Source organism: Trichosurus vulpecula, chromosome 8, assembly GCF_011100635.1.
Source record: "Trichosurus vulpecula isolate mTriVul1 chromosome 8, mTriVul1.pri, whole genome shotgun sequence".
Classification (NCBI taxonomy): domain Eukaryota; kingdom Metazoa; phylum Chordata; class Mammalia; order Diprotodontia; family Phalangeridae; genus Trichosurus; species Trichosurus vulpecula.
This window is the reverse complement of record NC_050580.1, coordinates 183,913,929-183,935,735: the sequence shown is the minus strand read 5'-3', so window position 1 is coordinate 183,935,735 and position 21,807 is coordinate 183,913,929. Positions and strand designations below refer to the sequence as shown.

The following is a 21,807-nucleotide window of genomic DNA, read 5'->3' as shown; positions in this document are numbered from 1 at the left end:
AAAAGATTTGATGTGGAATTGAATTTCCATTCCATCCCACTCATTAATAATATATGTGCATATGCACGTGTGGGTGCGTATACACACACACACACATACACACATGTTATTTTTTAAACTGTCCTGCTTGGACTTCCTTCTGAAATTCTTTTTGTTTTCTTCTGCATATTTGAAAATGCATTAATAATCCTCTTTTTTTAGATATCACTGTTGTTAACTTATTTCTAGTAATTTGGAATCTCTTGTCTTTTTCCTTTTACAGGTTACATAAGAGATGTTCCTGCTGAGTCAATGGACAAAGACAATTATTCTGTGGTGTCTGAATTTGTATTCCTGGGACTTTCTAATTCTTGGGATATTCAACTTTTTCTTTTTGTTTTCTCCTCTGTGTTCTACTTGTCAAGCATGCTGGGAAACTCCCTCATTGTGCTCACAGTGACTTCTGACCCTCACTTGCACTCTCCCATGTATTTCCTGCTGGCTAATCTCTCCTTTATTGACCTGGGGATGTCCTCTGTCATTTCCCCTAAGATGATGAGTGATCTTTTCCGAAAGCACAAAGTCATCTCATTCTATGGTTGCGTCACTCAGATGTTCTTTATTCATCTGATTGGTGGTGTTGAGATGGTGTTACTCATAGCAATGGCCTTTGACAGATATGTAGCCATATGTAAGCCTCTCCACTACCTAATTATTATGTGTCCAAGAATGTGCATTTTGCTTCTGGCTGCTGCCTGGATCATTGGCTTCATCCATTCAGTGGCCCAGCTGGCTTTTGTAGTCCACTTGCCTTTCTGTGGCCCTAATGAATTGGATAGTTTTTATTGTGACTTTCCTCGGTTTATCAAACTTGCTTGCACAGACACATATAGACTACAGTTCATAGTCACTGCTAACAGTGGCTTCATGTCCCTGTGTGTGTTTTTCATCTTGATCATCTCCTACATTTTCATTCTAGTAAATGTTCAGAAGCATTCATCAGGTGGTGTCTCTAAAGCCCTGTCCACTCTGTCAGCTCATATCACTGTTGTGGTTTTATTTTTTGGTCCATTGATCTTTGTTTATACAAGGCCACATACCACATCACGTCTTGATAACTTTCTTGCTGTCTTTAATATAGTTCTTACTCCCTCTCTGAATCCAGTCATTTATACCTTAAGGAACAAAGAGATGAAGGTGGCAATGAGGAGAGTGTGCAGCCAGTTTGTGAGTTTCAGGAAAATCTCTTAAGTGATTTGATGAAGATATGAGAACTCCCTGTTAGAAGAATTAGTTAAGTCTAGAGGAAGAGCTTATTTACAGGAGAAGATAAAAGTTAGACTTTGAAAACACTCAAGTGGAGGTATACATTATAGAAGCTGGAACAAGGGCATGTAGCCAAAGATAAATAAGGGTCTTGGCCCTAGAAGAATGATTCCAAGAATGCTTAAGACCACTATAAGTTGTGATTGGTAGTAAACGTTCTGAATAACACAAACGACTTTAAAGAAGCTATGTTGGGGCAAGAAGAATATTCTAAAAATGGGATGGGATGATTGAAAGAAGGTAGAACTACTCAATCCTTATTTTGCTTCTACCAAGGAGAATGATCTTTGGATTGGGAAATATAAAGCAGTCATGGTTATTAGGGATCTGAAGTGAAGACAAGTGTGGATGGTAAGAAAGCTGCCCTCACTGATTAGAGTCACCAGGTCTAGATGTACTACATCTTATAGTCCTGAAAAAAAACTGATGGATATGAGTGATGAGGCCCCATTAGTAATATTTATATTTCCTTTTGTGATAGGATTGCTGTATTGATTATGTTACTACAATAGATGTTCTTGAATTTCAGAAGAGCGTTGGACAATTTGTTAATGATTTCCTTTGGCAAAGATAGATATGGGCTGGATGACATCATGCTTAGTTACAATAGATAGTAGATGTACAAAGGACAGTAAAGTTTAGTCTATCTATGGAAGATGATTCATATCTAATAAGGGCAGGTGACTTAACCTCTCTTAGCCTCATTTTCTTCATCTGTAAAATGGGGATAATAATAGCACCCAGGGTTGTTATAAGGATAAAACTAAATGATGTTTGTAAAGTGCTTTGTAAACTTTAAGCTCTATGAAAATGCAATTATTGGTATTATTAAAGTTCTAACTGAGTTAAAAGAATCAACTTCATAAGTACAGGATAAAGGATGCTATAACAACAATGTGCTAGCAGCTACTGTGGCTGTGTAAGACCGATAACAACAGCACACAGAAGGGCTGCCAACACAGGTTCTTTTCTAAGGAGAGCAACTCTAAGGTGATAACAATCTCAGTTTAATTAAACATACATATATCATTCACTTAGTTCAGGGGGAAAATATCAGCCCCCTGAACCTCTGGGCAAATATAAACAGAAATTACAACCATCAGCAGACAGACTGTCTAATTCAAATCACAATTCATAGTTACCAGAAAAGCACCAATATCTGGATTGTAAAGTCAAGGGGCTGTTTCAATGGCATGCCCAGTGTCTTGTCACCCTTTCAATGAGTATACCTCCAAAAGTGAAATGCTAACCTTGCAGTACATACACCTGTTTAGGGCCCTGAGGGCTTGAGGCTCAACTTAGCATTTAGGTTGTAGGAAATCCCTAACACCAGGATGTGGTGTGTGGGAAAGTTAGTTAATCACCAGTACCACCTTATACATTGTTTCCAATTAAAGACTCCCAATTGTCTTAGTGCTGAGAAGCATTCAAAGACAAAAGATCCCACTTTTCCTGCACCATTCAGACAAAGGTCAGACTCATCAAAGGCACTTGATAGCAAAAAATCCTTTCCTGATTACCATTACGTAAGCATGGTTAGACAAGAGTTTGTATAAAAAATGCCTGGGACTTTTAGTAGCCTGCGAATTCAATTGGAGTCAATAGAATGACATGTCATTCAAAAATGTGACTGATGCAACTCTAAGGCTGCATTAATAGAGATGAAGTGTCCAGGACAAGGAAGGTGTTAGTCCTTCTGGCTGCATCATATCTTTAGTGTTGTGTTCCCTTCTGGAATGCCACACTTTGGGAAGGATGTTGCTAATCATGCAGAGTACATCCAGAGGAGGATGAATGGAAAGGTGAAGAAATTGGAGACTTTGGAATATGAAAATTGGTTGAAGTGTGTGAGGTTAATTAGCTTGCAGAAGAGAAGACTTTAGGATGGTCATGATAGCTAGTGTCAAGTATGTGAAGGATTGCCATATAGAAGAGAGTTTAGAGATAGTTTTCTTGGACCCGGAAGGCTCAGTAGAAGTTTTTGTTGTTCATTTGTTCAATTATATCTGACTCTGTATGTTCCCATGGACAAAGCTCATGTTTTTTTTTCTTGGCAAAGTTACTGAAGTAATTTGTCATTTCCTTTTTCAGTATATCCCCATTTTACAGATGAGGAGCCAAGGCAAATAGGGATTAAACATCTTGCCCAAGATCACACAGTTAGTAACTGTCTGAGGCAGGATATGAACTCATATCTTCCTGACTCCAGGCCCAGTGATCTATCCACTGCACTGCCTTTCTGTAGACATTGCAGAGAAGCAGATTTCAACTTTATGTAAGCAAGAAATACCTAATAATGAGCAAATATGGCATGGATTGCCTTGGGAAGTAGTGAGTTGTTCCTCATCACTGGAAGATTTTTTTTGGATTAAATTTTATTTTCAGTGAACAATCATTTATTTATAATACCTCTCCTTCTCCCCTGACCTTCAACACTGGGGGAAAAAAGACCAACCAAGCAAAACCCTTGGAATAAATGCATAGTTAAGTGAAACAAATTTCTACATTTCTAAGTTGGGAGCTGCTTGTAATCCATTGGAGCTCATTCACTTGACTTGATCAAAATCATCTTACTCATCTCTCAACATCAACAAACCAATTGTTTTCCTTCCAATTTACTTGGGGTGGATTATCTTTAGTTTAAGTTGGGATCTGTGTGAACTTCACATTTTGGGTCTCTTTATTTTTTTTGAAAGCTCAAATATCAATGTAGTTTCTTTTCCCATTTTTCAGATTAAATTGAATAGGGCACACACCACAATTCTGGAAATAGTATAATTGTAAATACATTTCTGAAATTGCATTTTTAAAATGTTCTTTGGGATTATTCCTTATTCATATCACTGAATAAAAATTGCTAAATTGGTGAAACAAATAAAAATCTTCAAAAAAAGTCCTGTTCTCCTTATTAACATCCTCTCTCTTTGGTTCCCCAGGGAAAACTAACGATTTATTTGCCACATGAGTTCAGGATTGCAGTCTCAAATCTCTGCAACATCACTTGGTCACTGCCATTCAGAGCTACTAATTAGCTGCCTTTCTTATTATAGTAACCTTTTATATGGTGGGAAATGATACTACATTGGAAGAAGTTGAAATATTTGTGCTCTCTGAGAATACTACTTGTTGGAAATGTTTTTAAAAGAGATATTTTGTCACGTATGGTAGGTTGGACTAGATGACCTCTTAAGTTCCTATCATATCTTATATTGTTTGATTTTATGATATTCTCACCAATGCTTATCTCAATTAGTCAAGTCGATTTTGCTAGTCACCCAGTTATTGAGGCTCCTTTTGCTCCAAATGAATTTCCTCTCATTTCAACTAAGGCACTAAATTACCCACTCCCAGGAGAGATTTCTCTTCACCCTCTCTCCTTTTCCTTTCATTACTTAGGAACCTTTCTAACATTTTTTACCTTTGAGAAAACCACCAATATTCTATGGCACGACTCCCAGGTTATGTGAATCCCAGACCGGGTATTCCCAATCTCAGCAATATCACTTGATCACTAACATTGTTTGGCTAATTATCCATTTTTGCTATTAGGCAAAAGTTACACAGAACCCTTTCTTTTTGAAGATATTTTGCTGTAAGAGAGAACTTTAAACTCTCTGAGATGCTTAAACCTCTGACTATGTTACTGACTTACTCTTTCACAGAACAGGTGAGAAAGCTACCATTAACATCTCTGTGAGCTTACCCAACTCTACATGGCTCTTTATTTTTCCCTATAATCTATATTTTATTTACAATCCTACTGATACTTTTCTTTTCTCAGTTGTTTGTCTCTACTGCCATACATCCATTCAGTCTATCAAGTAACACATATTTATCGAGTATTTAGTATAAAAAGTTGTCTGCTAGACTTTAGGGGAGATAAAGAGATAACTAAAAATCTGTCCTAAATCTTAGAGAGCTTGTAATCTAGTTGTGGTCACAAGGCATATGGTGAGACAATGTTAAGCCTAATTTCTTAATTTCTATCTTCTTGAGTTTTGAATAGGACCTTAGATTTAAAGACACACAACCTGTATTCAAATACCTACTACTGTAAAGTACAAATCTTAACCCTATTTGAACTGTGTGACTTTAAGGTCATTTAACTTCTTTACATCTCAAGTTCTTCATGTGTAAAATGAGAGAGTTGCATTAAATGATCTAAAAAAGTCCCTTCCACATCTAAATTCTATGTTGTTTTCCCATAGTACAATATTTCTTTGTCCCCACCATATGTACTTTTCTCCCTCACCTCCCTCTGATGTCCTTTCTTTTCTTTTTTTCTTTTTCTTCTTCTGCCTTATCCTCTTAATTTTTCTCTTTTCTTATTTCTTACCTTGGTACTCAATCTCCTACTAAATGTTTGCTTTTTCTTTTCGTCTCTGTATTCAAATGCCTCAGTTCCATAGCTCCTGTCCTGTAGTTTTTATTGTTTTTGAATTCCTAAATTAGACTTCCAGCTTTTGCTTTTGTTGAGCTCTCCTCTTTTACCTTGTCTGGACCATTTTTTCCCCTAGTGATTGTACCTGACTGCATCCTGGGGCTACCATTGGCCACTTGTGCTCTCTCCAAGTTTTGGAAAGGTTTAGGAAGGGGGAAGACATAACAAATACTTGAATTTACCTGCTCATCTTGGAAATTAATCCAACAAATAGTTTATACTGAACCAATGTCTATAAAATTGGACTATCTTTCCAAAAGAGAAAAACAGGATTGCTTTAGCAACAGCAGATTAAGGAGGGACAGTTCAAATGGAAATAAAAAATTACATGAGTTGAGGAACCATTTATATGGACCAAATTCAATATTATCCTAGTAGGTGACAGATACATGGAATAAATGACTATATAACCTTCCTCTTACTTCCGTAAGTCTTAGAGTTGTTGTAACAGACAAGGACATATTAAGTGCCTCTCTGTGTCAAGTATATTAAAAAGGCATCGTTTTTACCATATAGCAGAGGATCTTATCCATAAAATCGAAAAATTAATATAGCAGATTATAAAATATATAAATTTATGTAATATAAATTAATGCAATATAAATTTATATATAATACATATTTAAATATGTAAATAAAAATATGACATTAACATTATACAATGCAAATATAATGCATTATATAATTTTATACCAATATAAATTTATATGTGATATAAATTTAAATATAAAACAAATTATAAAGTATATAAAATAAGCAGATAGAGAGGCCAAGGCTTGACTTGGATTCAGGGGACCTGGCACTGAATACCTTGAATACTTGTGTCATCATGAGCAAGTCACCTTAGATTTTCTTATTTGTAAAATGGGACAAATAATCCTTGCACTTCTTTCCTCACAGGGTCAATGTGAGGAAGGTACTTCAAGAGCCTTAAAGCACTATATAAATGTGAGTAATTTTAGTTACAATTACAAAAAAAATTTTAATAAAATTTTATATACTTTATAAAATATTTATCATGAAACACCTGCTAATGGGTAGAACAGTGACTACTTTCTTGGTTTCATAGATAAAAAAAATAGAGGGAGAGAAGAGTTAATTTATTTGCCTAAGGCTTCATAGCTAAGGTCACATAGTTACTTACATAAGGTCACATAATAACTGAAATAGGACTTGAACACTGGTATTCTGACACCAGATCCACCATATTTCCCCCTATAGCACAATTATCCTAACATATACTGTACAAGACCACATATTTAAAAATTCAACATAGTGTAAATCTTTTGTAATGTCCATTTAAGAGTAGAACTAGCACATATCATATGCTAAATACATTAAGTCAGGTTTGGGCTGGTAACCTCGGTGAACCTGTTCTTGTAGATTTAAGATGATGGCATTGGACTAGATCTAGTTTCCAGGTTTTCTTTCAACTCAAAAATCTCATGAATTCGACGAATACATGAAATTGAATTTTGGGTACAAACATGATTTAGTCATTCAAAAATAGTTGTCAGAAGAGCATACATGAACATAAGGATAATTTTCTGTTTCCTATGGCAGTGGGTTTGGTGAGAAGAGACACAAGAGACAAGAGGTGTAGCGATGCCTAGTGATGAGGAGAAAGTTAATGGAGTACCAATGGTGATCCCTAATGAAGGTTATGTTGTTGTTGACAGTCTTGTGGTGAGGCAATAATTATGAAAGCACATGTGTTTCTCTTATGCTCTCCCAATAATCCCTCTTTTTCTGTTTCTTTTTTTAGCTCTTTTCCTTTTTAGGTTACTTCAGAACTAGTCATGGTGATTTAGATAATGGATGTAGCAAATCAGTCTATGATTTCTGAGTTTGTGTTGATGGGACTCACCAGTTCTTGGGTGATGTAACTTATTCTCTTTGTATTCACCTCTGTGTTCTGTTTGGCAAGTATACTGGGGAACACCATGATTGTGCTCACAGTGGCCTCTGACTCTCACAATCCCCCATGTATTTCTTACTGGCCCACCTCTCCTTCACTGATATAAATTTATTCCTGCATTGCAACTCCCAGGATGATTAGTGACCTTTTTAAGAAGGAGAAACTCATTTCCTTTGAAGGCTATGTTTCTCAGATCTTCTTTATTCATGGTGTTGGAGCTACTGAAATGGTGCTTCTCATAGCCATGGCCTTTGACCGCTATATTGCAATATGTAAACCTCTCCTCTACCTGACTATTATGAACCTTAGAGTGTGCATTTGTATTCTAGTAACTTCTTGGACAATTGGAATCACTCCTTCCTCCAATTGGCCTTTGTAATAAAGTTGCCCTTCTGTGGCCCTAACAAATGGGAAAGCTTTTACTGTGACCTTCCTCAGTTCATTAGACTTGCCTGCACAGACACTCACAAACTACAGCTCCTGATTACTGCCAATAGTGGGTTCATCTCTTTGGGAGCCTTCTTCATTTTGATTATTTCCTACATTGTCATCCTGATCACTGTCCAGCAACACTTTTCTGGGGGTTCATCCAAGGCCCTCTCTATACTGTCAGCTCACATCTCTGTGTTGATCTTATTCTTTGGTCCATGCAACTCTGTCTATGTGCGGCCAACCTAACTGAATATATGTGCTAGATTAAAGAGGGATGTATAAGAAGCTTCTATCCCATAGATGACTGTAAGAAAAAAGAAAAGCTCATGTGGACATTGCTTGTGGGCACATTGCTCAGATTATACATCCCTTGAATACAGGTCTTCCTGAGTTTCTAGGTTAAGTCTCCCATCCAATATGTTGCTTCTAATAGGAGAAGAGAAAAAGGACAATTTAGTAAGAAGAGAAAACAGTAGAAGGAATGGTAAACTGAATCTAAACTCAGTGGCAGCAGCTTACTTCTTGCATTTCAATCGATTTAAGGCTATGTAGGAAGTTAACTGGAGGGTAGTCCAGCAGAGTATTAAAGATTAATTTAAATTGAAAAAATTAAGAGTAATGAGTAATTCATAATCTCCAACTCATCCCTGAACAGGTCTTACCTAATTCTTCCCCTGTGCCTTTTCTTATACTGTTTCTCCCTTCTGGAACACTATTGGCTATCCATTTTACTTATCAAAATCTTTCATATGCTTCATGGTCCTAAGCAAAAGGCACACCCCATAGGACTGATGACAGGGTGTTACTTTGTTTTGAATTTATGTTTTTCTATGAAAATAAAATGCTGCAATATGGATATTTTGGTCTATGTGGTATCTTCTCCATCTGTCTTTGACTTCCCATAGTATGGGACCAAAAGTGATACCACTGATAAGCAGTATATATCACGAAAGAACACTGGCTTTGGAGATAGGGGAGCTGCTTCCAAATCCCAGCTTTATCACTTACTTCTTGTGTACTCCTCAACAAGTCTTTTTTTTTTCTCTTTGGGACTCAGTTTCCTTGTATGTTACGTGAAGGGGTTGGACTAGATGTCCTTTAAGGTCTCATTTATCATTAAATCTATGACTTGTGAGCCTATGAATCCTCTGAATAGGATTTTCTCTGAAGCTATACACCAAGACTCTATAAGACATGCCGGCAGCTGGGTTGCACAGTAGATAGAGCCCTGGACCTGAAAAGGAAGAGAAGGGAAGGACATATTTATATAGTATCTATTATGTGTCAGGCACTGTGCTGTTTTAGAGATATTATCTCATTTATCCTTAAAACAACCCTGCAAGATGGGTGATGTTATTATTGAGCCTTAGGCATACTAGCTGTGTAACATTGGGCAAAACATTTAACCTCTGTCTGCCTCAGATTCCTCTTCTGTAAAATGGGTATAATAATGACACCTTCCTTCTAGGGTTGCAGTGAAGATCAAGTGAAATTATATTTGTAAAGTGCTTTCCCAATCTTAAAGCCCTATATAAATGCTAGCTGTTATTATTATTATTGCTGTTATTATTATGCTAGCTGTTTTATTAGTGTTATTGTTGGTGTTGTTGTTATACTGGAACTTCTCTCCTTATGGTGGTTAAGACAAACCCACACAGAAATTCTTGTGGATTTTATCTCTATAATATGTCTTAATCTGTTCCCTTGTCCATGTTTCCATTGCCACCTCCTTAATATAAATTCTTGTTATTATCTTTGCCTCCCTCCCGCATCAATTCAGCAAGCATTAATTAAGCATCTCTTATGAACTAGTCACTGTGCTCAGTGCTGGAATCCAGAGACAAAAATAAAACAATCTTTGCCCTCGAGGAGCTTAAATTCTATTGAGAGGGAGATAGCACGCACATTGATAAACAAATACAAAGCATTTACACAGTTAATACAAGATAATTTCTGGGGTTGGGGTGGGGGTAGCACTGGAACTGGAATGATTAGGATTGGCCTCATGTATGAGCCCTGAAGGAGGCTAGGGATTCTATCAAGTAGAGAGAAAAGGGAGTATGAGTATGATGGAAAGATCCCCTGGCTCTGGGAATCAGAGGATCATGGTTTCAATCCCATCTTTGATACTACTTGTGTGACCTTGGCTAAATTGTTTTACCTTTCTGGGCCTCAGTTTCATCATCTGTAAAATGCAAGAGTTGGTCTTGGTGGCCTATGAGATCCCTTCCAACACTAAATCTATGATCCCACATGTGAATTCCATGTATGGTCCCATCATATTCTTGAACTATTGCTATAACCTCCTAATTTGTCTTCCCATACTCACTTTCTTCCCACTCTGACTATTGTTAAGTTGACCATTCTTAAAGATAAGTCTGACCTGCTACTCTCTTAACAAAACTCTTCAGGATCTAATCAAACCAAGCAATACTTTATTAAGCATCTACTCTGTTCAAGGTGCTATGATAGATATGGTCTTACAAAAACAAAATGAAATACAAATCCTGTTTTCAAGGAGCTTACATTCTACTAGGAGAGGGAGAATATATCACACAAACAGGTAAACACATTACACAATAATTTGAGGATGATAGGAGTATTAACAACTAGGGATATTGGGACAGACCTCTTGTAGGAGATGACACACGACCTGAGTTTTTGAAGGAAGCTAGGGATTATAGGTTTCAGACATGAAGCAAGAATACATTGAAGGCATTGGTCACCAGCAAAAGCATGGTGGTAGAACACACAGTTCAGGGAAAAGCAAGGAGGCCAGTTTGGCTGAAATGAAGAATTTGTAAAGGAAGGTTTTATGAAATAAGGTATAAAGGTTGGTTTGAGATATATTGTGAAAGGCTTTACATATTAATCAGAAGAATTTGCAGATTAGTCTACAGGCAATAAGCAACCAGCTAGGAATTCTCATACTTGGGTAAAAGTTGGGGTAAGAAGACTGATGTACAGAGGAAAGTCATTGTTACTACTAGTAAGTAATAGGGTGCTGCTCTTTTTCCTTTGCTTTTGAAGAGGACCAATGATATAACAGGGTAACATCTTGACTTACGATGAATTAGAGTTAAGTGAGGCAGTACTACACAAAGTCTTCAGCCTCACTCTCTTTTTCAGAGTAATTGAAGTCCAGGGGCAAGACAAAATTCAGGACAACTGTTAATGGCCCAGAATACAGGAGGTGACCTTGGCATCTTCGATATTTGGCCAAGCTCTAAGTTCTCCACTGTGCTTGCTTCAGCTGCCTTCATGGCCATTGGAACAAATTGTTCTCATCTACCCATTCCATAGGGGGAAGTCTTCACATACATAAGGTAGACAATCCCTTAACTCACTTATAGGTCTGTGGCCTGTCAGTTACCCTCAACATGGGTTAGCCCATCTATTGAGATCACTAATAATGATACTTAACATTTATGTGGTGCTTTAAGATATGCGAAATGCCTTGAAAATATTATTTTATTTTATTCTCATAATAGCCCTGGGAGGAAGATTGTATTATCCCTATTTTACTGGTGAGAAAAATGAGACAGAGTTCAACTACTTGTCCAGGGTCACAGAGTTAATAAGTATCCAAGGCCAGATTTTCCCTGTAGTCTTGCTTTCTCACTGGACAATCCACAGGAGGAGGAGTGAGGAGGAAAGGGACATAGGGGAGAGAGGTTAAATATAAGTTCCCTAAATATCAACATTATTCCTTGGGGCTTGCAGATTATTTTGTCTACTGTGTCTCTAATCCACTTACTACATAATATTGTTCATTGTAGTTGTCTATATTCCTGTCCTATTCCTCTAAGGAATAGACCTTAAGATCCAAAAGGATAAAGATTGATTCTTATCTAAACTTAACACCTTTGCCAGTATTTAGATCAGTTACTTCCTGCCCATTTCCAGTACATACCACCTATACTCTGTCCATCTTCTTTATCCTCTCCCACTGAAACCCCCAGGAAGCATGAACTTATACCCTACCTTGCCTGGAATTAGGCCTTGTTGTGCTTATGGACCATTAACAGACATTGTTGTTGACCCTTTCTGGCTCTGTATTATCTTCCTCTCATTAGAATTTAAGTTCTTTGAGGTTAGTGAAAATCTTGTTCATTTGTATTTGTATCCCCAGCACTTGTCATACTGACTTACATAGGGAAAGTGTTTCATTCATTCATTCATTTATTCATTCATATGACTTGACCACAGATATTATTCAGTAAGTTTTGGTTCACACAACACCCTGGATATTCTTTTCTGGATGCTCTCCAGCTTATCTGTCCTTAAAATATGGTAACCAGAACTGAACACAATACACCAAATGAGGTCAATGAGGACAGAATACAGAGAAGCTAGGAAAGCTCTTTCACTTCTCAGGGCCTTGGTTTCTTCATCTGTAAGAAGGGAGCCTTGTACTAAGTACTAAGTTCACAAACCTCCTGAAATCTATTCACAGACCCATTGGGAATCCATGGATTGTAGGTTAAGATTACCTGATCTAAAGAAGTCTCAACAGGCTTCATAAAAGCAATCTTAAAGTATGTCCTGGAAAGCTATATTTTAACAACACAAATGTTACAGACTGGTAGTGTCAATGCCTTGAAGCTGAATGCTTGTGCATTATTTCTCTATCAGTGTTTCTAGAACTTGATTTAAGATGTTTGATGAATTATTTCAATAATTGTTGGGTCACAGAAGAGCTGATATAGAAGTTACAAAAACTATAACTTTATAACTAATGAGGTTAAAGAAAAACGATCATGGTAGGGAACCATAGGTTTCTAGGGGCACTCAAGACCCCAAAACATTGACACACTGGGTGCTGCTGAGAGAATTCAACTCAAGCCTTCTCAGCCAAGGAAAAAGACAAATTTTATTAAAGATTCACCATGATGGGTTATCTTAAGAAATCTCACCCTTTGTGACAATTGTTTTCACAACTGGGCCAGATTCAATCTGAGAACCTTCATGGAGGCAAGATGAGACTTATATACACAAAGGAGGGATCTAGGGTAGTCTTGGGGTGAAGGGAGGAGGGGTTTAGGGAGGCTCTTGAGGAGGAGTCTAAGGAGGAGCTTGATGGTACTAGGATGAGGTCAGACTCCCGGAACCAAGAGAATGGGATTAAGAGTGGGAAGTAACTGAAGGCAGGATATTGATAGTATCCTGGGAAGTAGCTGCAAAATAAAGGGCTAGGCTAGGTAGAGATTTGGGCCTAATGATAATGTAAGGCTTGTGGCCTCAGGAGAAGGCCAGATCTAGTGGGAATATTCAAGAAGAGTTCAGGGAGGCTCCCAGAGACTGTATTCCAACAGGTTCAAGGGGGTTCCAAAAGAATCTACCCTCATTATTCCCCCCTTGAACAAATGGGGCCCAAATTCTTTTGGGGTTCAAGGAGTTTCTCACAGTCTAAACTCCATCATAACCATAACACAAACCTGTAATCTTAGGCCTAAAATATATTCAATTATCAGTTGCTTGCTTTAAGTATAATTTGCTTAATTCTTATTTTTAATTTTTTTTCTTCCTCATACGATTATAGGATTATAGAAGAAGGACCTCTGAGATCACTTTGTTCAACTTTCTTATTTTATAGAGAAGGAAATAGGCCAAGAGAGGATAAGTCATTTACAATCATAGGTTCACAGATCTCAAGATAGAATGGACCTTGAATGCCAGCTGGTCCGAATTCTATGGATATGGAAATTATGGTCCAGTGATTTTAAGTGACTTGCCCAAGGTCTAATAGGTAGTCATCAGAAGCAGGATTTGAACCCAGTTTTCACTGATTTCAGAGCCAGTGATGTTTCCATTGTGTCATTCTGCCTGCTGTAGTAGACTATTTAGGGTCTCCAGGACCAGAGCCTTCCTTGATAACATTATACCTTCAGAATATTTTCCTTTGAATGATGCTGTTCTAACTCAAGCTCACATTGCCAGGAATATAAGCCTAGTATTAATCTTAAAAATGGCCTTTCCTCTCTAAAATTATTTTTTCATGGATAAATATGCCAAGAAAAGATTTCTCTTTGGCTCTCTCATGAGGATTTAGGTGCCTTCTCCCTCATGTGTTTCTTTTCTTCTTATCTACCAAAGTTACATCAATGAGACTAGTGTCAGACAAAGCAATTAATTGTTGTAGATAATTCCACTTATTAAGATATTTGTGGTGGCCTTTAGAGACATGTTGTAGGTTCAACAATGTATGATATTTGAATCTAAGATTTCTATGCTATTTCTTTATGTACTGACACTTATTTACTTAGAACTGGAATGGCATTTTTAGACAGTGGCAAGATGACTTTTCATTAAAACCTTAAAATAAATTTTTACTTCCCTCCTCCCCCCTTAAATATTCAGGCTTTCTTTTCAGCCTTCTAAGATCAAGTAAAGCTTTCTAAGCAGGCTAAAAAAATGGCAAAAGAGTATTTTACATGAGAAGATGCCACCCTTCCTCCCTAGTGACCTGTTAACTTTGTCTCCCTTTGGTTACCCAGAGAAAACCAACAAGACTTTGTGAGACAATTCCCACTACAGACATCTTTCCCACTGGCAGGCAACCCCTAGGTTATTGCAGCGTCACTTGGTCACTGTCCTCTAGTGTAGTTAATTAGCTGCCTTTGCTTCTGTGCCAGACTTTTGTATAACTTTTTGTGCTCTTGGTTAATTATGCGACTGGGAGAAGGCTCAACTCTCTTAGGTTCTCTGATTCCCTGAAGTTGCTATTGCCTAGCATACTGAGAGGCAAGCTGGCTTCTGAGAGGCCTGTAATGTATTTATTTAGAAATAATGCTGGACTTGGACTCATTGTCCCTATTATTTTGTGACTCTGGGACTTGGTTTCCTCACTTGTGAAAAAAAGATAGAAATTCCTATCTCACAGAGTGTCAGGATCAAATGAATTAATGTATTATATATTTGAATATATAAAATATGTTTAATATAAATATATATTTTCAAATATATTTCAATATATGAAAATACATAATTTATTTTACAATATTTTAAACATGGTAATACATATTTTCCAATATATTTTAATATATGTGAAAATTGTAACATTTTAATGCATATTATATGAAAATATATATCTATTTAATAAATGTAAAGGACTCTAAATGTAAAGCATTCCTTCCTTCCCTCCCCCCAGTAAAACAACAGATGTATTTAAACAGATCATTATTCCAGTGATGAAACAGGTGGGCCAAGGAATGACATGTACAAGTCATTTGAATATTGCCTTATAGACAGATGGAAAGGCAGAGTGGGAAGCACGGAAAGGTCTACAAAATTGTGTAATGGCACACACAAAGGAAGCATTGATTGAAATTCTTTTTTGAATGAGTATGAAACAGTGGGTCACTATGACCAATGCCTGATTTTTTTTTTGTTCAGTACCAGAGCATTAATTTTGATCAGCTTCATCTGTTATGTGCACCATCCAGCTCCTGAGGCCACTTAGACGTAGTCCCCAGGTCCTTATGCTTTACTCTGATTATAAGAAATCATGCATAATCTTGGCTCTGCCCTTTTCCTGGTGGTGGTGATGAGGTTAAAGAAAATGATGAGTGTAGGGAACCATAGGTTTTTAGGGGTACTTGAGACCCCAAAATACTGACATGCCAGGCCCTGCTGAATGAATTTGACTCAAGCCTTCTCAGCTAAGGAAAAAAAGTTTATTAAAGATTCACCATATTGGGTAGATTCTTAGGGAGCCTGAGCATTTGTGATGCTAATGCCAGTGGGCCAGATGAATCTGAGCTGAGCTAGACTGAATCTGAGAGCCTTCATGGAGCCAAGATGGAGCTTATATACAGAAAGATTGTGGGAGGGTTTGAGGGGCGGTGAAGTAGTCTGGGGTGACTAGAGTAGGGGTTTAGGGAGGGTCTTGAGGAGGAGTCAAAGGAAGATCTTGATGGGACTGGGGTGACTAGAGGTCAAGACTCCAGTAGTGAGATTTAGGGTGGGAAATAGCTGAAGGCCACCCGGAGATAACAGACAATACAGGGCTAGGCTAGTTTAGGGGTGACAGAGATTTGGGCCTAGCAATAAGGGAAGACTTATGGCCTCAGGGGAAGGCCAGATCAAGTGGGAAGATTCAAGGAGAGGTCAAAGGGGTTCCCAGAGACTGTACCCCCATCAGCGGTACTTTTGTTTCAATAGTCCAGGGTTTCATATAGATAATCCATTCAGATCAATAGTTCATATTTCCTATCCTCCTGGCTCCTCTCACTTTTTACTTCATTGATTGTTTGCCTTATCAATTTTTCTATAATTCAAGAACACATTACACAAAGGCATTATACAACAATAACAGAAGCAAAAGCATTACTATACAATCTATTCAGTCCCTAGACCCAGGTGCTCCCAATCAATCAATCAATCAATCAATTAATACAGATTGAATGATCAATGATAAAACATTTATTTAGCATTTACTATGCATAGGGCACTGTGCTAAGTAGGCACTGGGGCTACAAATAGAATAAAGGAAGACAGTTTATGCCCTCAAGGAGTTCACATTCTAAAACGGGAAGTCAACAAATAAAGGGAAGTTAGTAGTGGTTGGGAAGTGATATGGAATCCTGGTTCCAGTAAGATAAGGTGAAAAAAAACCCACCTATCAGATCCCAGGGTGGTTTAAGGGTCAGAGTCCAATGGTCTTGTGGGTGTGAGATGAGGATAAAAGTGTCTGTTAAATGATTACTGTGTGTTGAACTCTGTGCTAAGTGCTAGGATACAAAATGACAGCAACAACAAAAACCTGAACTAAAACCCAACCCACAATTCCAACTCCCCAAGGAACTTAGAGACTAATGGGGAGACAACTTATGAGGCCTACAAAGTGGATGGAAGGTGTAGTAACACCTTCCCAACAACACCTCCCACAGAAGGTAGTGGAAGAAGCTAGAGACTCTAAGACAACAAAGCAAGACTAGGCAACAAGCATTTATTAAGTGCTCACTATGTACTTGGCATTATTCTAAGGCCCCAGGATATAAATAAAGTGAAAAGACAGTCCCAGCCCTCAAGGAGCTTACATTCTAATGTGAGAAGACCACACAAAAAGGGAGCTGATATCCTATAGGGAGAGTAGAGGAAGTATCTGGGCAGGGCAGAGTAATGAAGTGAAGAAAATCAGAGTAGAGCCAGGAGGGCAATGAAGGTGGGTCAGCTTGTGCCCTTCTCCAAATGGAGACCCTGGGAGGAGCTCACCAATAGCAAAAGGAGACTGCCTTGGCAGCCCTCCATGGGGCAGGTCCCGCCCCAGATCAAACCAGTGTTCCAGGCCCCCCCTTCCCTGACCCTTCCCCGGAGCCTCCAGGTGTACCCCAGAGCCCAGGAGCTTAGTGCGGTCCAGACTACCCCTTGAAAGCCCTGCCATGAGTGAGAACCTGCTCTGCTCTTGCTGGGCCATGGTGATGGTTTACAACGACATCAACAAAAAGTGGCTACCTGCTGGGACAGGGCCCCAGGCCTTAAGCAGAGCCCAATGTTCACTTTAATGTTTAAGCAGAGTTTACCACAATCCTAGCACCAATGCCTTCTGTGTCATGGGCCGAAAGATGCAACCAGATCGGCAGGTTGTTATTAACTGTGCCATTGTCCAGGGTGTCAAGTACAACAAGGCCATGCCCAATTTCCACCAGTAGCAGGATGGGGCCTCAAATTAAGCTGCAAAGAAGATGCTGCACTGTTCACAACAGGGATAGTGGAGGCCTTAGAAGGTAGTGGGCCACCACCCCCTCCCCCTGCATCTTGGTCTGCCCAGTATGGACCTTCACCAGAAGAGGTGGAGCGGCAGAGGAGGCAACAGCTAGAACACCTGGAGCAGGTGAAAAGAGAATGCCGGATGTCCAATGCAAGAGCCCCAGCTGCTTCCCCAGCTGGGGGATCCCACCCCTTCAGGGCCCCCTCCTCTCCCTGGTCCACCCCCCCCCTCTGGGCTGCCCCCCACCAGGAGCAGAGCCTCCCGCCCTAGGTAGGGTAGGAGGCCCACCCCCAGCACCCCCACTACCATCTCCCCAAGGCCCCAGTGGGGAAAGCGGGGGTGCCTCAGTCCTGGCTGCAGCCCTCGCGGGAGCCAAACTCAGGAAAGTCTGCAAGGATGAGTCCTCTGGGCCCCCTCCTGCCCAAAAGGCTGAGAGAACTCTGAGCAACAGGAGACGACTAATGGAAGAAATGAGTGCCATGCTGGTCATAGAAGGAAAGAGACTTTGATTGGGGAGAAGCCACTGGCCAAGGACTAAGCTCCAGAAAGTAAAAGAGGAGATAATAGAAGCTTTTGTCCAGAGCTTTGGAAGCAGGGCTCTCTGTGACTAGAGAGACGTGGAAACCAAGCCCTGCCCCAATCCCTCCTGCCTCTAGCTTTGGGATGAGCCAGAGAAGCCTCTTCCACACGATGGCCTTCAGCCCCCTTGGAAGACCCTAAGGAGGTGGCAGCCCAGCCTTGCCACTCCCTCCTGGCATGCAGATTTGAGGCAGGGGGCTCCAAGTCCCCCTTGTATCCTTGGTCCACTCCTCCTTTCAGGCCTTTGGGGCTCCTTCCTCTGCTCGGGACATAGCAATCAGCTCCAAGAAGGAAAGAAGAGAGGGGAGATCATGTCTCCCCTTCCAGGAGCCCCTCTGAGGTCCCAATGTTCACTTTAATGCTTATAAGTCTTCAAATTTTAAGAAAAAAAATATATATGTTTATATATATATATATATATATATATATATATATATATATATATATATATATATTTGTTTGGGAGGGAAAGGGGGGATTTTATTTGTTTTGATAAGGGTGGGGTCTTGGCAGTCTTAAATGCTGTAATCCTAGCTGTCCCCCTCTGGGAGTGTGGTTCTTCCAGGGGGTATAGGGAACCAGGACCTCTCCCCACTGTAGGGAACTCCCTTCTCCCCTCTCCTTCAAAATATTCCCCTTACCCCTTTTCTATAAGGACTTAAGATTCTATCATTGTATGAAATACTGTAACTTTTTTTGAAAGAATTTTTTTTTTTACTTGGGGTAGGCCTGAGTTTTGGAACCATTCCCCTGGGTGGGAGAGTGAATGGAAGTGGAAAGACCTCCTGGGGGGGCAGGGGGAATGGTCTTGTCCCCTTCCCTATGTTAAAATGGATTTAGTTGGAATAAATCAACCTATTTATTTTTCTATCCAAAAAAAAATTGGAGACTGCCTTGGCAGAGCACTATTCTAAGATGAGGACGTTCTAAGAGCTGAGGGAAGTTCTAGGGTAAAACTGCAGGTGAGGCTAGTTGTTGAAATCCAGAAAGTCAGAGGCAGGGCTGGGAAGGGAGGTGAGGAGGCAGATCATGCCAGGGGCATAGGGAAACATTAGTGCAAAGGCAAGGGAATAGAAAATGAAGCATAATGTGAGAGGAATGGAAGGTAGGACAATGTGAAAAGCAGGACCACACGGTGAATAAAAAGGAACAACATAAGGAGTTTGGAACGATAGGACCGGGCCAGGCCTTGAAAAGCTGTAAATGTCAAAAAGATGTATACCTGGTCCCAGAGGCAACAGGGAGCTAGTGAAGTTTATTACCAAAGGTAAATTGCTTTCTAAGCTGAAGTCTGTTCCTACCTTTATCTGTCTCTACTTCAGTGTTGTTATTGTTTGTCCTTTATTCTTGAAGAGGACGGTGACATCAGGGAGGTGAGGGTATGACATGCAAGTGAATTGGATTTAAGTAAGGGGAATTTAAGTGAGGACTTAGAATAATGCCAAAGTCACCAGCCTCACTTTTTCTTCTGGAGCCATGTGGGTCCAGTGGCCAGATATGGATCAGGACAACTGGAGATGGCCCTGGATGTACTGTAGGTTTAGTCATGAAATGGCAGGAATTAATATCCATTCATAAATATCCTAATACACAGAGAGGAAAAGTGTCAAAGTCACACATGTAGCATGATCTAGCTTCTCAATCATTGCTCTGGGAGGACCAGAAATTCCTATTCCTTCCCATGGTTTCTCATTACCTCAGGTCCATGATGCTGCCCAAGATTAGAATTTTTTTTTTTTGTTTTGTTTTTTGGTAAGTTCCTGGAATTCTTAGAACTCCAGTGATAGTGCAGGTTAAATACTCCAGGATGTGCTCATGTCAGTCATAAATCTAATCTAGCATCTGCAGTGGTAGGAAGGCGTTATCAGTTCAGTACCATACAGTCCCTTCTTATTCTTTCACTTTCAATACTCTGAACCATTTTCCTTTTGAAATCATTCCCTCTCTTGCTCCCACTAACCCCAAACATGCTCTCAGCTCAGGTAAACATATCAGTAGCTGCTGGACAGAACATAAGTAGAACACTAGAGACATGGAAAAATCTCAGGGATCCAGTGGTAGGAATCTAGGAGAGAGAAAGTAGTTCAGAAATCAGCTAGGAGGTAACATTAGGAAACACTGAGGGAAGTGAGTGTGCTGAAAATTAGTTATTAACCTCAAAAAGGGTTAATTGGTGGAGATAGAACAAGCTTTTTGCATTAGTTTTTCATAAAGTGCTTTAACTGATTTCTGACCTGATTTCCTACCTTTCTACTTTGGAACACAGAAAATTATACCATTTGATCATTCTGACCATTTAGGTTCTACATGATACCTTATTTGTCACTGCTTTTCCAGATTCCTATTTCATGTCTAATTCAAAAGAGCTTATTATATGCAATAAAACCCAGCAAGAAGAGATAGAGAAAATCCCTTTAATATGATTACATAATATATAAAATATTTGGGAGCCTATCCTCCAAGATATATGTAAGAACTAATAAAAACATGGAGAAGGAAATGGCAAACTACTCCAGTATCTTTGCCCAGAAAGCACCGAATAGGGTCATGAAGATCAGACATAATTGAAATGACTGAATAACAACAATATAAATACAAGTATAAAAACAACTATTTACAAAAATAAAAACAGACCTATTTAAATAACTGGAAAAACATAATTGGCTTATAGGTATAATGATCAACATAATAAAAAAGACCATATTATCTAAATTAATCTACTTATTCAGTGCCATATCAATCAAACTAACAGAGGGTTATTTACAGAACTAGAAAAATAATAACAAAATTCATATGGATAAAAAAAGATCAAGAAAGTCAAGAAAAATAATGAAAAGAAATGGGAACAAAGAGGGCATATCTGTGCTAGATCTCAGGGTATACTACAAAGTAGTTATTATTTTTTTTTTTAAATTTTTAAAATTTATTTATTTAACATATTTGGTTTTCAGCATTGATTTTCACAAGAGTTTGAATTACAAATTTTCTCCCCATTTCTACCCTCCCCCCCACTCCAAGATGGCATATATTCTGGTTGCCCTGTTCCCCAGTCAGCCCTCCCCTCTATCACCCCCCTCCCCTCTCATCCCCTTTTCTCTTCCTTTCTTGTAGGGCAAGATAAATTTCTACGCCCCATTGCCTGTGTATCTTATTTTTTAGTTGCATGCAAAAACTTTTTTTTTTGTTTTTGAACATCTGTTTTTAAAACTTTGAGTTCCAAATTCTCTCCCCTCTTCCCTTCCCACCCACCCTCCCCAAGAAGTCGAGCAATTCAACCTAGTCCACATGTGTATCATTATGTATAACCCTTCCACAATACTCATGTTGTGAAAGGCTAACTACATTTTGCTCCTTCCCAACCCATCCCGCTTTCAAAGCAGTTATTATTAAAGCAATTTAGTACTTATCAAGAAATAGAGA

General features: G+C 39.0%; 1 protein-coding gene and 1 pseudogene across 1 annotated transcript; both read left to right on the top strand.

The window, feature by feature from the left end:
• The first annotated feature begins 273 nt into the window (after window positions 1-273).
• Window positions 274-1,230, top strand: LOC118828810 (olfactory receptor 4F3/4F16/4F29-like). Its single transcript, XM_036735677.1, has one exon. It carries the CDS (start codon window positions 292-294, stop codon window positions 1,228-1,230), a length of 939 nt encoding a protein of 312 aa, XP_036591572.1. The 5' UTR covers window positions 274-291.
• A 16,249-nt stretch (window positions 1,231-17,479) lies between these two features.
• On the top strand, window positions 17,480-18,346 carry LOC118859063 (annotated as a pseudogene).
• Window positions 18,347-21,807: the final 3,461 nt, after the last annotated feature.